A 16,810-nucleotide genomic window follows, 5' to 3' on the forward strand; every position below is an offset into this window, starting at 1 on the left:
ATTAGCCTTACTGTGCATAAAGTGGACTTAAAACACCAAATCAATCCAATCCAATCTTGAAACATTGTATAGCTATATTTCTATTTACATGTATTGTCTTAGGACCAGGTAGTAGGAGCAATAGTCCTAATTTAATCTACTCCGAACATGACTAGTTCTATTACTTTAATTAAGAGTAATTGAAATGTTATGATTCGGTAGATTGTTGATTTGTTGTTTTAAGTCCACTTTATGCATAGTAAGGCTAACCGGGACTAGACCTACAGTTTAAAGTGAGATCCGGATACCACTCCACCGGGTATCGAACCCGAGACCCATTGATTACAAAGCGACGACGCTACCACTGTGCCATCTGGAAGGCCAGATTCGGTAGACTAGACTGTCACTCATCCAAGTACTTTCCAGACGTAACACTGCTTCATTTTCCTTTTCATTAATAAAATTAAATAAGTCTAGGCATTTTGTGAATGCATCTTCTTGGATCTCTGTGGTGAGGTTGTTGTGCCCAAAATGTAATCCTCTCGCGTTGCATGAATTCAAATAGCGTTTCTTGGTCTAATGCTTCTGTTATTTGAATGTTAGGTACGTATCGATCTGCGCCAAAGATTATTCTTACTGCCTTGTTCGGGATACTTTCCACCGAGTTATTATTGTCTGAAGTTTCACTACCAAATCCGACATTTCGTGTTCAATGACCTGATAGAAGCTAAGTAGTGTCATGGGCGGGGCTAATCAACACTTCCAGTACCATGGAAACAGGTGAGCATGGTATTCTCACACAACAGTTGCACAATGAGACTTCCGTTGAAGTCAGACTGTTCTACTTCAAAGATTATATTGACAAATTAATGCAATTAAGTTCAAAAATTTAGTCTCCATCGGGTTCCAAACATACATACTCGAGATTAGATTCTACCATGAGCGACAATATACGAAGCAAATCGTTGTTTTCAGCAGCAGTGTTGCAAACTTCTACAACATCTACTCTCTGACAACAAACAGCAAAAAGAATATCGCCGCCCGCCCCCACCACCAAATCTTGGAATAAAATATAGTGGATGGATACACTGAGCGGAGAATTTCTTCATTACATTTCCGAAGTGCGCGACTCTTTGCAGCGATGAACGATGAAGGCTCAATCAATCAAAGCCTGGTTCGAGTGTCATGGAAATGTGTCTGTACTAACGAGTTCTGCAATTTAAAACACGTTTCCGCCCACTGAGCACCATTTCGCGCTTGTTAATAACACTAATTAGCGCTGGGAAAATATTGCGAAAGTGGTGAAAGGTTACGCAGGAAAAAAAAGTATCAGATTTTCAGCCTGTTTCGCAAGCCAAACTAATGGTCGTCTATTTCCAGAATTCGCGTTTCTCTCCTTGTTAGTAATTTTGATGCCGTGGCATTTGAACTAAAGAGGGAGAACGATGACGTAAAATAACCAAAACAGAAGAACCAGAGGCTAACATGGAAGTCAATTCAGTCTTATGATCGCAAGGTCATCGTTAGCCGATATGGGACTCGCTATGGTAGATCTCGGGGCTTGCTGGGTGAATAAGAACACACTGTTAGGAGTTTTGAGGGTTGAGCCACAAAAGGTTCGGATTTATTAGTCTTGAACAGCTTTATCTCACCCACAACTTTGCCTCAGTTACAATCACAACTACTTTATTTCAGTTTGACAGACGTACATTCATATTTTATCTCTGTCAGCTACACAATCTCACTTAGAACAATCTTATCTCATATCGATTCACAATTACCTCACCTAATAATTTTATCATGAATGGCTGTTTCATTTTAGCTACTTTGAATTTTCCTCTACTTGGGAACCAACAATTCAGGTGTGCCGACTTGTCAAAATTATGGGAGGGGGCTTTGATCACTGAAATAAATTAATGAATGACTCACTCTCTCCCTTTTTTTAAGTTTTGGCCTCATAAAAGCCCATGAATTCCTCAAATATATCAAAGTTTTTATTCACAGTTCGAATGTAGAATATTAATTGTCAACGAATGGATATGACACCAGTTTCGTCAACCATAATAGCAAAATATTCTCGACTTTTAATATCTGCTACCACGGAGCGCAAAACAGATTTTCCTAATATATCAATGATCACGTTCTGAATGTCATGCGAGAGCCTTTTGTAGCCCGAACGTCCCATCCACTACCCTAGTTCGTCTTTTGAAACTCTTTTTAGTTAAAATGTTAACAATACTCATAATTACATACTTAGTACATAGTGTTAAGTCATGTGGTTTGCTGTTTCTGGTCATAGCCCCCCCCCCCAAAGTTGATGGTTTAGCGGTCTCAACCCCCCCAAAGATAATGGTCTAGTCTAGAACACTTCAAATGTGTATTTAAAGTTAAGTTCATGTGGCACATTCAGAGTAAACTTTACAAGAGAAGCAAAATAATACATTAGATTCTCTTAAGCAAAATTATTTGGGGGCTCTGCCCCCACATCGTTAACATTGGGGGCTCGAGCCCCCCCCCCCCCAAGCCCCATGGAGTCGGCGCCTATGCCTATAGTTTATAGAAATATACTTATCACATCCCAACTTACTGGAATACAATTAATATTGGATTCTATCTCGGGTACATACTCCACCTTACAGTGAATGCGTCAGAAAAGCAGATGGGGGAGAATGTTGTCTGGAGAGCAGTCACATTCCATATACACCTAAATGCCACACAAAAATATCTGGATGTGTCCCTCTGGTGCTATAACTGATACCTTAGTTTGCGCTGATTGAAAAACAAACCAACGGAAGTAAACACATTTCTACAAACATGCTCACAATGTTTGTAATTTGTCTGAACTGCATTCCTAACACATCCTAAACCATATTGAGACTGATTTGATCATTTAACAGGGGAATGTCGTAATTAGCTTGTGAAGGGACATCACCGCCAGATGGAATAGCCTTCATGACGAATGATGATGAAAATTCATAGTAGAGCAAGAATCAGTCACACACGGAGGGTTAAATGGAGAAGGAGAATGAACGAGATGCGAAAATAAAGAGACTGAACGAGAGCAAATGATACAAGACAGTAAAGACAGAGGGAAAAGTAGTAAAGACCAAGAAAGATAAAAGGGAGATAAATAAAGGAAGAGTGAGAAAAATAGAAAGATGGAGGAAGAAAGACTGAGAGAAACAAACGATGGTAGAAGAAAATAGAAATACAGAAGGAGAAAGGTTCGAATGGAAGCAAAACACATAAAAACAAAAAAAGATGGAGATATAGAAAAAAGGGAGGAAGAGCGAGAAACATATAAAAATACAAATGAAGAAAGGCGGATAGAAAGAAAGAGATGGAGAAACAGGCAGAAAAAGAAAGGAGAAAGAAAAATGGAAGGAGTGAAAGTGCTAATGAAGCACTTGAACAAAGAGAGAGAAAGGAGGAAAGAAACAGGTGGAAAATGTGGAGAAAGAGGACATGATACATAGAGCGAGGAAGAGAATCATAGAAACTATGACGATCTCAATAGAGCCGAACTAAATATATTTTGTCACCCCAAACGAAAATCTCTTGTGACGCCACTGAGCTTGTGGTATTTTAGCGATACCACTTTAACAACACAGGTTAATCTGGCCTGGATATACAAATTAACAGTGGAATTCAAAGCGCTGAAATACGCTCCCTCCGCGGATTGAATCCAGGATAGACCTGTTACAATTATAATTTTCCTATTTTAAGTCATCGCAACAATGAAAATTAATGACAATTGTAGAGACTGACGAAAGGAATGACTCGAACCCAGAGCTTTCGGAAACAAGGGAGCTGTTATGTGGCAACATAAACCACATGGTAGTATGTACCAACATTTCCATGAAGAAAATATTATAGAATTGTGTGACCAAAAATATTTGAAGAAAATATGCCAAAGGGAAAAAGATTGAAGAAAAAATAATCAGTACGTTAATAGCATGCGGTTTGTAGAGTAATTTTTTTATTACATTGCAATTTCCTAAAAAGCTTCTTGGCACCGTTTACAAGGAACTTATCCAAGTAGATACTTGAACAAAAATCAGCTTCATGGAAACGGTGCTAATAGGGAAAACTAATTAATCTTGTCTTCTTTCTGAAAATAGAAGCTACTGTAGTTCACTTTAATAATAATACAACTCTAATGCGCGTATGAGCGATATTATAAGTGTCCCTTCTACAGACCTATTGCGACAAAGGAATTCAGAAGCAGCTTATATAATGAACTTAATTGCTTAAGACAGTCGTTCCTAACCTCATTTGCCCACCCGAATGAGTATGAAGTGGCTGAAAAAGGGTTGCGAGGGATTTCAAATATAATAAATTTACAGGTTTATGGAAATCACATTATTTTTAACCTATTTGTTTAAACTTTTGAAGAGATTTGTTTATTCAAAAAAAATAGTTTTATACGTTTATTCGGACTTAACTCGTATTTCCATTTCTGCTTTCTTCCGATGGGGCAGTGGTAGGGTCGTTGCCTTCTAATCAAGAGGTCCCGGGTTCGATACCCGGTGGAGCCACATAGTGGTTCGGATCCCACTTTAAACTGTAGGTCCATTCCCGATTAGCCTTACTGTGCATAAAGTGGACTTAAAACACCAAATCCATCCAATCTGCTTTCTTCTATGATATTAAAATCTTCACGAAATATCTTTTGAATATATCGTAGGTTCTTATAAGCAAACCTTCTTTTGTAATTCAGAAGGTTTAAATATGTCGTTTTCTTTGTGTGTTCATATCATCTTGAAAATAATGAATTATTTCGGTTTGTCTTTAATGTCCAATTTTCATAGTTATTGTATTAAAATAGCATATATTTGTTTATTCAGCATCATTTTTTTTTAATGTTTCAAAATTTCTTACAGGCATGATTACAATTGCTGGTCTGGTAAAGAAAATGTTGAGAAGCGCTGGCTGAAAGTTGGTGCGTATCATATCAAACGAAGATTCATGTGTAGTGCAAAACAGTGGTACTAATAGTGTAATTTATAACTAAAATTCCCATGGAACAATGAAGCCCCTTAGTTTGTGAAATGCGTCGATCTCAAGGTGTAATTTATAATGTTCTGTATTCCTTAGAGACAAGAAATAGGAAGTGTACAACTTAGAATTTTTGAATTAGTGAAGTACACAAATCTCTCCAACCAAAAAAAGCTGATGAAAGCTTGGTTTATGTTAAATTGCTCCAAAGAACACTGTCCTTCAATTTTCAGGTAAACTTTTTTAAAAGATTTGCAAACCTTATAGTTAACTACCTAGGTAGTCAGAGACAAAAATTCTGAAGATACGTATGAACCTGCTTGATTCTCGACTCAACAATATCTGAACTGAAATATGTTATAATGTAACTAACTTACATTTAAATATTTCTTTTTATTTCAGGACTGCACATTCTTCACCAGAAAGGAAATACTGAGGTAAGAGAATGCATAACTAATTTGCTCTTATGCGGCTTGTGTTAAGAGCCCGGGGTTTGATTCCCAGAAGAAGCATATTTTCAGTTACTCTAATCTCACTTTCAACTTGAGCCAAAGTTATGTGTGCGAAATGAACATAAAAGCTAACTTTGCCACACCACACTTATTTTATGTCCGAGACAGTTTGTGTAAAGTCCAGTACACTTGTAGTGGGCATCAGCACTGCGGGGGAAGGTGCCCCCCTTTTCAAAGAACTACTTCCTGTTTCTTCTGTCATAAGTGCCATGCCACAATTTGCTATTACTGTCAAATCATATGGCAAGGTATCCCACTTCACGAACGCGACCGACGAAGCCTCCTGCCTACTTCTTTCCGCCCCTCTCACATATTTCTAGAATACTACTGCTTGCACTGCACTACACAGTCTGATACTAGAGAGCTCTTGCATAAATCCTGTGGGTCGACCTGATCGCTTGGTCACTGTGATCGAGTCTTGATGGACATATATTTTTTTTTATTATTAAATATTTAATGAGACTACAGTTAAGGTATATAATGATCCTTTATAGCAATATAAATGCAAATAACGGCTTGATAACCTTTCATATTTCCACGTAATTATCAATCATACACATGGTTGCGACAAAAGAGACAGGAAAGCGACGAAAAATAATATAAAAAAGAAATTCACTACATTTTAAAAACTGCTTCATAAATCAATCTTTGCTACAGATAAAGGGACAAAAACAATGAAATGTCCACTCCTCATATTTATATATATATATATATATATATATATATATATATATATATATATATATATATATATCAGGAAATGCGCTAATATTATTGTGAAGATGTTAAAGGACAATTTGCAGACTAATAAGTTAATTGAGAATAAAACTCAGTACATAACCGCGCGTCTGTATACGTAACTGCGCAAAATAAGAGTTAATTAACTAAAAAAGATACTATTGTGACTGTCTTCTACATTCACAATAACTAATATTTACTTTATTTCTATTGCGTACAAGTTTATAAAATTAACAGGGAACTATTGAGATTAAGATCGCTGTATCAATGTCGATATTTGTTTTAAGTTGTTGATTTCGATTCGTTTTTGATATATGTAAGAATATTAACTTAAAATGTCTTGTCAGAAATCGAAAATGAGTTCATATCAAATATTATAAAGTGAAATAATATTTTGGAAGTTGAGCTGTGTTGTTTAATTCTTGCAATGTAAGTATAATAATAACATTTTGAAAACCAGTTGAACGCTGAGGACTTGCAATTTAATTTTAAAATTGTGTTAAAGTCTGCTCATCCTTCGCGTATACAATATATATTCAGTGTGAAGTATCGTTGCACTATTCAATTTCTTTACAGTAAATTTAATTGGAACAGACTGAGTGCTTAGATGTAGCTCCCTAGTAATTACGTATTTTATTCCTGGTTACATAAAATATTGACGGGTTGTACTAACAGCACTAACATTCCATTTTATTTACGAAGCCAGAAGTACAAATTTCAAATCCAGGTTAATATATAAGGTGTGTATATATATATAAACATAACATAATTAAACAACACAGCTCAACTTCCAAAATATTATTTCACTTTATAATATTTGATATGAACTCATTTTCGATTTCTGACACAAGACATTTTAAGTTAATATTCTTACATATATCAAAAACGAATCGAAATCAACAACTTAAAACAAATATCGACATTGATACAGCGATCTTAATCTCAATAGTTCCCTGTTAATTTTATAAACTTGTACGCAAGAGAAATAAAGTAAATATTAGTTATTGTGAATGTAGAAGACAGTCACAATAGTATATTTTTTAGTTAATTAACTCTTATTTTGCGCAGTTACGTATACAGACGCGCGGTTATGTACTGAGTTTTATTCTCAATTAACTTTTTAGTCTGCAAATTGTCCTTTAACATCTTCACAATAATATTAGCGCATTTCCTGATTTTATTAAAAAAATTTAACAGATAATTAGAACAAATCCTTTGCTGACTGATAGGTTCTGTTTCAGCAAAGGTATATTTGACCATACCATGTGCAAATGTGATAGTTCACGTTGAGGAAGTCCGTTTGAGTTAATTGAATATCAGTTTCCATGGAAAGTGAGAAAAAATTCACAATTGTTTGAATAATATCCATGGATACCGAAAATGAAAAAAATAGAATGTTTCTATTTACATAACAATTACAAGCAATATATTAGGGCCATTCCATTATTACGGGTGGGACGCATAGACTACATACTATTCTACTAACAGTTAAGCAACATTTTTCTTACAATGTTTGTGCAATGAATTATGAAACTAAATACTGTTGATTAAAACACAACTACCCTTAGAATACTTTTCCAGATTAATACAAGGTGGCGCAAAAGTCATCACCTGATTTTCTTAGCTTATAGCTTGAGTTTTAAATTAAACAAAGTAGGTTTTTTTGTGTTCAACTTTTATTGATACTTATAAGTCAATTTTTAAAGATAACATCCAATAAATGACCACCATTCCAACTGATGCAAATTTGGGCTCTTTTTATTGCGTTTTCCATGGTATTGGAAATCTGCGGGGAAATGTTTTCAATTTCATGCTGAATATTGTCCTTTAGTTGCTGTAACGTCTCTGGCTTATTCACATAAACCAATGACTTCAAATATCCCCAAAAGGAAAAAAATCTGGATCGTTCAAATCGGGGGGCCTGGCCGGCCATGGCAAATCACCAAAACGGGATATTACTCTGCCCGAAAAAGTGTCATGCAAAATTGTCACAATTTTTCCACGTTCTTCATTTTTGAACACAATAAATTTCGTGAGTATCTTCTATTTAACTGACAAGACACTATCGGTTAAAAAAAAAAAAACGATGTCAAAATAAAGGTCAGTTCAGATGACTTTTGCGCTACCCTTTAGTTATACGTGAAGATTTTTTTGTCACGGCTGGGACAGATGAAACACTTCCTCCTCAGCTTTATTTTAATTTATGTGAATTTTCAAATGATGAAAAATAAATTGTTTAAGACAAAGAGAGGAAGTTAATTGACATTTTAATATTCTAATGGAGTGGAAGGGTAAATATTAAAGGAGAAATTACTGTTATTTCGTTTTGTCACGGGTGGATACAATAGAAAACAAACGTAAACCAAGAACAAAATAAACACACAATATATAAAATACCTTCTACTCATGGGCGTCCTTAAGATTCTATCATAAGATAGAATAAAATTACATTACATTACATTCAATTTTAAAAAATATAGATTCAGGGGCACTCTGTCGTGGAATGCCCCATTGCTATTTATAGTTTATTTCCTATCTAGGTCTTTCATTCCAAGTAGATGCAAATAATTTGGCAATCTTTTTCAGTCACACTATTTTTATTATTATTATTTTATTTCAAAATTTGTTTTAAATCCACTTTATGTTTAGAAAGGGTACTCGGACTGGACTTACAATTTAAAATTGACCACAAACCACTGTATTTGAACAGGCAAAGGCAAAAATTTGCCCTAGGCTGAATTGTCTATCGCTATTTTGATATTTTTTTTATTCTTTATCCTGTGTTTTGAGTTGTCTGTGAATAGTTTTTTCTAATAGGCTATGATGTGCTCAGGTTACTATTCGTGAATATTTATTATTATTTTGACGCTTATTTCCATTATCTTTTAATTTTTTTTAAGGAATGGAATGCTGTTGATGCAGAATATGTTCTCTGCTTGGTGACGTTTTTATTTCAATACATTAACATACATTGTGGAAACATATACGCGCGTGTTCCATATCGTTTCTAACCATTACTTGTGCTAAGCTTCTTCTTAGCTACCGTATAATCAGACATGTTAAAAAAAAACAGGCACAGTTTATGCGCACTTTATGCACAGACAGATCAATATGGACTGAACCTACACTTTATTGTGGAATTCGATCCACTTGTGCAATTTGTTTCCAATGGAAACTGAGTCAGGGATCCATTGGTTAAAAGATTGTAGTATGAACCACCTCTCTGTCATGGAGACAATAAAAAAGTTTAAGCATCAAACACTAATGTTGTTTTACTTATTTCGTGATGAGGCCTCAGTTTTCAATCATAGGTTTTAATCCAGAACTGAGTCACTTAGAGAGGCCCAGTATGTAAATGTCATGCTTTATTTCGTGAGGGATTTCTCGATGTTATGCATATCCACATATATCTTTATTTTGCACATTCATTAATCCTCATATCGTAGAATTAATGATGAATCGAGAAAGGGGATGCCCATGGTCAACTGGTCCGACCACTGGCTTCTGCGGTGGTCATCGTATCATGCTAGGAAACTGGCAATCCTAAGTTCGAACCATGTTTAAGGCATGGATGCATGGGCGTATATATAGTTCGTGTAAGGTGGAGTTTCAACTTTTGGTATGATTAGGGTTGCTATATTTCATAAGTGAAAATCCGGGACACTGCTGACCGGAAGCTTGTTGGGGAGCGGGGAGGGGGGGGGGTTGGACCCGACAAGGTTGTGTGTATGTACATATCCATTATCATATTCTTTACGCTTCTTAAAGGAAGAGAAAACAGAAAACTGAAATCCAAATATATCATTAATATTGCAATTCTTTTCGGTGTCATAATGAACTAAGCTGCTATTTCACAATGTCGAAACTTTGTTTGAGAACTGCAGACTGAACAGTGGGGGCACCCAAGCACTGACTCTTTACAGTAAGCATCTTACTATGTAATGGAAGAGATTTACAACTGAAATTCAGTGCTGCTAGCAGACGTCGGCGCTATCGTGAAGTTTGACTTTGCAGCATCTTTTTGTAACTCGATAACTCTTGTAACTATTATCGAGAAGGAGAGGTTCAATGTACAGTTCGATTGTTTAGTAAAATTAGCATTTTAATATTACGCATTTCAAATATACAACCTTGGTGACAATGAAGTTCGACCAGAAAGGAATACGTGATTAAATGCACAGAGGCATAGGCGGTGGAATGGGTGACCCGCAGAAGTGACGCATGTGTGTAAGAGGAGGCGTGTGAGCAGGCAAGAATCGTGATCCCAGCATGTTGCACCCAAGGTCACGTAAAGAACAAAAACGGGGAACTATACGCGTGACATTGAACTTCGACCAGGCACCAGACCCATACGGAAAATTCCAGATAGTGGCCCATTCGACGGAAGCATGACGTCACGGACACGATAAGGGAGTCCGCCGTATATAAGCGCGTGCTGTGCACCGAGGAACCGCATTCTCATCTTTCGAATCCACGTACGTGCACTGCAGAAATGACCTTCACAGCCTGGCAGAGGTAGAGAGAAGATACGTTCGCTTCTGGTATTCCCCTGTCATGGAAAAGGGGAAACCAAAGAAGAGACCCCGTAAGAGACGACCTGAAACCGAAGAAGTAGATGATGAGAACTCTACCACCAGCGAGTATGACAGTGACCGTCAGCCCGAGTCGCAGCCAAGCAATTCGTCACGAGGCAACAAGCCAGTTTCCTCACCACCAACTACGACACGCAGGCCACCCTGCATATCTATTTTCAGCATGACTGGGAAGGATCTCTCTCTCCAAATTTCCGATCTTACAAAGGATCGAGCTAAATTCATCTTTACCAGAGGGTGCTACAGAGTTACATCGCACGACCAGCGGGATTTCCTTAAAACATATGAATTCCAAAAAGATTGGATACGCATACGGCTCCTCAGCCGCTGCAAAACTAAAGGTTATCCTTCGATTCCTCCCGGTTGATTTGGACCCCGCGGACGCGGCAACATTCTTGACCAAGGAACATGGATTCACCGTCCACAGCTCCAGTCGCCTCCAGGCTACATCTAGACGCTCTCCACCAGCTACTGATGTGGACCACGCCACCCCTGGTCCCACCTCGTCCAGACGACCATTACCTTTGATATTGGTCGTCTTGCTGAATGTTCCGAAGTCGTATGACATCTACAAGCTACATGAATTGGGACAATTTTTTATGAGAGTGGAAAAATATCGCTCTACGCAAATACTACAATGCCACGCGTGCCAGAGGGTCGGGCACGGCCAGCGGCATTGCTTCGTTCCGCCCCGCTGTGTTAAGAGCCCGTATCAGCGTCGCTCGAAAAAAGCAACGGACAGATGTCATTTATTCTTCCTAGTCTTGCCAATATTGATTCCATTTCCCCCTTCGAAGGCAAATCCATTGCATGGGAGACTTTGCTGGAAGGAGGGTTGCTGTGTCGAAAGAAGCAGAGGACAAGGTTCCCTGTCCGCTACTCTCCCCCATTCATGCAGGTCAGAGTCTGACCATAACGGACCTTTCTTTCCAGCCCCCACCGTTTATTACCCCGACATGTTTCCTGTGACAAGACAAAACTTTTTCCGAGTGTCTGAAAGAAGAAAAACACACATTGATGAACATCGCAATACAACTTACATGTAATAGAGCCAAGGACTATTTAGGGGATGCGGGGTGTCCAGGGAGTCCGAATCTTCCACGAGAGACTTAGTACTAAAATTAAATAATGTAAATATACTTGTTTTGTTTAGCATCTGTCGTATAATCGAGAGAGGTGTATTTCCGTCAAACATATTCTACGGGAAGGATTACATTGGGGTCAAACAACTTTGGATGACTGTATCAAATAAGATTTATGCAGACCACTACTTAAGTAATATGCTTAAATATTAAATTAAGAGATTTTCTTTTCGTCAAATGGATCTAACATCCTTTTTCGTTATTCAACAAATATTCAATTCCTTATCTGTTTCACAATCACCTTGCCAGGGCAGTTGTTTTTATACAAATTGAAGCGATCTGAACTATTCTTGTGCTAGATAATGAATATTCTTATGCCGTCTTTTTCCCATTCATGTAATAACAATATTAATTAATATTTTAATTATTAATTTAATATTACAGTTATTTTAATTTGTTTTTATTATTAGATGAAGGTACCAACATCATAGGCGTGCGCAGACCCTCTGATAGGGGGGGGGGGCAAAAGCCTTGAAAATTCAGTCAGATCGGGAAGGAAAAACCTCATTTTATCTCACTGTTTTAGTTTTTTGCATTGATGTGATATATATACGTGTGTGTGTGCGCGCGAACGTGTGTATATATATATACCTAGGTATTAACATATTATTTAAATACATTACGTAATCTATTCATCCGCCCCTTAACAAACCAACAGCAAAAATTATATAGATTGTCTCTGAAATGTGAGCGCTCGTTTTCCTCCAAACCAAACTGTTATAGCAGCAACTGTCTGAATTACTTATCTGTTCTTACTTTCTCTCTGGTAATTTACAATGTATTGGAGAAAATAAGTTGCGAGCGAAGAGAGCAAGAAAATTTTTCGATCCAAATTTTTGAAAGTTGAAAACAGTATTGATTTAATAGGGCGCAAAAAATTTCATAGGACGGCATGGCATTCCCTTTTACAATTTTTCTCAATCAGATTGTTCGGCGCCCAGGGCCAACTCCCGCTACTTCCTAGCTACGGCTCGGAAGTTGACAAGACTGCAAGAAAAGCAGGTACCACGAGCAAAGCGAGAAAGAAAATTTTACGAAATGTATTTTTATTTGTATAACATTGAAAGTCGAGGGGACAATTGCCCCTCTGTAACCCCTTGCAAATTATCCTGACCGTCTAGAAGAAATAATGCAAGAATGACGTGAAAACTAATTCCGTCTTGGTATCCTTTTGTCCTACTACTAGTAGATTCTGCTAGTCTTGCTTTCTTTTACTTCAATGTATGCCCCCCCCCATAATTGATTTGCGTCCAAGGTTGAAAAAGGCATAAGGCAATGCCCCCCTGTCCCCTTGTGGTTGCGCCATTTCCTTTTAGAGTATAATATTGTTTGATAACAGCGACAATATTGCTCTCCACTAAATTTCTAGGTGAAAGTATAATAATATAGGGGCATGGAACGTCTGCAAGGGGGCAAGGATGACCACACCTCGAAAACGAAGGTCAACCTAAAAGGATATATTTCACAAGTATAATTAGATTTCAGTCATAGTAATTTACATTAATTATTATGTAAAGGGGACACAGGAATGCGATAATTTCAAATTCAAGTGGTGTTTTTTGAGGAAACAGCACTAGTATCGGGGTAATATGCCGCATGAAAAAAAAATACCTTTCTTGTCCCTTTGTGGAAAAATCTGCGAACGTCCATGATTAAGGGGCAATTCCCCCCCTCCCCCGCACGTGCGCACGCCTATGACCAACATATATGGAATAGTTTATAACACCGAGTAGCAGGATATCTCTCCTGTATGGTGCTGTAAACTAGGGAAATAATGACGATGTTTTGTAGTAGGGCATAGCTATTATTCAGCCTGTTGCGACACATGTGCAGAACAGGCGGAAGACATTCTTTTGTGTTTTCTGCAGTTGGTGGATTATCCTACATGAGATGATTTTGATGTTCTTTCTTTTCTTAACGTAATAAAAACGTGTCTTACAACCTAAGGCGTCATGCTTTGTGCTCCGCCTGAGGATGAATTCTATGATGAAACTGATGAACGGACACTCACAAAGAGCATCCATGCCGGGATTCGAACTCCCGGATGTGCTAACCACTCCATCACGGAGGCCAATTTCTATTCCATGGAGATGAATCAGATGTGAAACATATATAAAACTATTGGTAGTTATTTTCACTACTAATCACAAGTGCCCAGTGCGAGAGCTGCAACTGTATCCGTTGATTTATGTCAATGATATTGATAGTCAATGCTTTTGTCTCCTAGTGTAGGTGAATTTGCAGTGAAAATATGTTTGTTCTCTCAGTGTTACCTTCAGAATACAATTGGTAACATCCTCCAACTTATAAAAAATAATTTTTAACACTCGTTACAAAAATAGTGACATGATTCACATAGGATAATAATTGTTAACATTTAGCTTCGTAGGCATCGTATTATCATCATCGTTTGACCCTCCAACAACCAAACAGTAATCCCAAAGCCACTGAACACATCCACCTACCAGATAGGCAGCAGAGTATCTGTAAATTTTTTTGGCAAGTTTGGAGACTTGTGATTTAACAATTACTTAGTACGTATTAAATAATCAATGTCCGTTGTTGATCCATGCAGATCTGCAGCTGTCACCTCCAACCACGATTTTGCGTACAACACGTTGTATTAATCTTGCGATCTTATAAAAGCAGAAAATGGAAATATACTTGAATATTGCAATGGCCTTGCCCTAAGGGAAGTTTTATAATGGAAAATATTACGTAAGATAGCTTCTACTTCTTTAATTTTCGATCACAAGGCGTCTACCGTACTATAAAAATCTGGGGCTAAAGGGAGCTTAGATCTGTTGTTGGGGTTTCATCCCCCCTGGCCGTCCCTGGCTGTATGTATTTCGTCGAATGAGTACAAGCTAGCAAAACTGTGAATTTCAACGGAGTTTGTTGATAATTCTGCAGCTGTTCATAAAAACAGACGTATTTTATTAGTTTCTTGCTGTGGTTCATTTTCCCATTTCAGCAAAAGAGTATTCACACTCTTTGCATACGGTGAGTAAATGGGGGGGGGGGGGAAGGGAGAAGTTGCGCCTTAATAGTTTCACTTAGAAATTTAGTGCAGAGGAATCTAATAACCGTTCTTAAACAACATTATGCTTTAATAGAAATAAAAGTTAATACTATTTTCAAACCTACGAAAGTTCCAAGTAACTACGTAAGGAAAGGGTAGTGTATTACTTCCTATGTAATTGGACTCTCACACTAGCAAATTTATTATTAACACCTCCACATATTTTATTCTTTAGTTGTATTATCTGTATGTGTCTGCAGAATAAATTGCCCATATATTGCACATGAATAAATTATGTGTAGTTCTTTTGAATTTGCGGTACTAAACCACGTTTATACGTAAATTAGTCTTTGAACGACAGAGATGGAAAATAAAGCGCCAGCAGAGAACAATGGTGCCACTGAAGTTGAAATTCATCTAATAAAGTGATTTTAATTGGGTCGGGAAACACACGACCCTGTTTTGTTCCCATCAATGTAATAAAACAGTGAGATGGAATGAGGGCTTTATTTAGTCAGTTAAACTTTTAGCAAGGCCCTTGCTCCCCATAATCGGAGGATCTGAGCACGCCTAAAATTCCTTACACAGAAATAGTGTTATTTGTCGTATATCCAGAAAGTTGATTGATTTGCTTTATTTTACTTCGCTTTTTGTGCCACTTTTGGCCAATTTGCGAAGATGGGACTGAGTGATGATATGATGAAATGATGAATGGACACTCACAAACATCCGCGGCCAAGCCGGAATTCGAACCCGGGCCCCCTGGCGTAGTAGCGCGATGTGCTAACCACTCCCCCACGGTGGCGGGCCCCAGAAAGTTGAAAGTGAATGAAATTTTTATCGTGTGTTTTGTATGGTCATTATCAATAGTAAGTCTGTCATATTATTCCACTAAATATTGTATTTGGAAAAGAAAAAACAACATATAATTAATGTATTTTATTTTACATAAGACCTATGCCTAAAAGTATTTTTGTATATATGATGACACAGAACTATCTTATGTTGTGATTTCTTTGGGTCTGACTGTAATATATATATATATATATATATATATATATATATATATATGTAATTGGTGATAAAATAACGCAGTAAAGTATTCAAAGAGTCAAATTCGAAATTAAATTGAACGGACGTTCAAAATGTTTAAAAATAGCACCGCAGTAAAGTATTCAAAGAGTCAAATTCGAAATTAAATTGAACGGACGTTCAAAATGTTTAAAAATAGCACTATTTCCATAACAGATCATCAAGCATTTTTTACCATTGACCCTCAGAAATATCTCAAACTGACGATGAACGTTCATTGAACTTATTTATGATCGACAGCTAAAAAGTCGTTCATTCGCGTGGCTGGTTGATAATCCACCACCAGATAGAATTTACACAATATTTACCTAAAAACTTTGGGTAAAGTCACCTTCCCCCTAAAAAAAATCCCTTTCGTGTTCTCGCAAAAAAAAAGTTATAATTTGGCACAATTTTTCTTTTGCAGGCAACCCCTTTGTAAAGGTGTACTTCAGTCTGTGCAACCAGCCCTACCCATTTGTGAACAATATACTGGGGAAAATCCCCCGTCCTTCACTGTTGTCATTGCACTACAACCCCATTGTGATTTAGTATTAGGATATAGCGTAGTGAAGAACTGTTTACAAGCATCACCCAAACCATTGATTCTCCCCCAAAACTTTTCCCTGCCTTCTTTTTTCTTTTCCTAGCTCTCAGCATGCGGTTTTCTTGGAAGACGGCCGATTGTGAAAGACAAAAGGGACGGCGAAGAAGTGGGGGGGGCGGGGTTGAGCGTCAGCTGTACAGAGGGGGAAG

At 37.4% G+C, this 16,810-nt stretch overlaps 1 protein-coding gene across 1 annotated transcript in view; it reads left to right on the forward strand.

The window, feature by feature from the left end:
• Positions 1 to 16,810, forward strand: part of Cib2 (Calcium and integrin binding family member 2) — a 147,939-nt gene that overhangs the window by 44,433 nt on the left and 86,696 nt on the right. The window contains exon 2 of the mRNA XM_083140407.1: positions 5,380 to 5,414. Within this exon, the coding sequence (XP_082996533.1) occupies positions 5,380 to 5,414 (35 nt within the window). The remainder of the gene's footprint in view (positions 1 to 5,379; positions 5,415 to 16,810) is intronic.

Source organism: Lepisma saccharinum, chromosome 1, assembly GCF_977018435.1.
Source record: "Lepisma saccharinum chromosome 1, izLepSacc3.1, whole genome shotgun sequence".
NCBI classification, from domain to species: Eukaryota; Metazoa; Arthropoda; class Insecta; order Zygentoma; family Lepismatidae; genus Lepisma; species Lepisma saccharinum.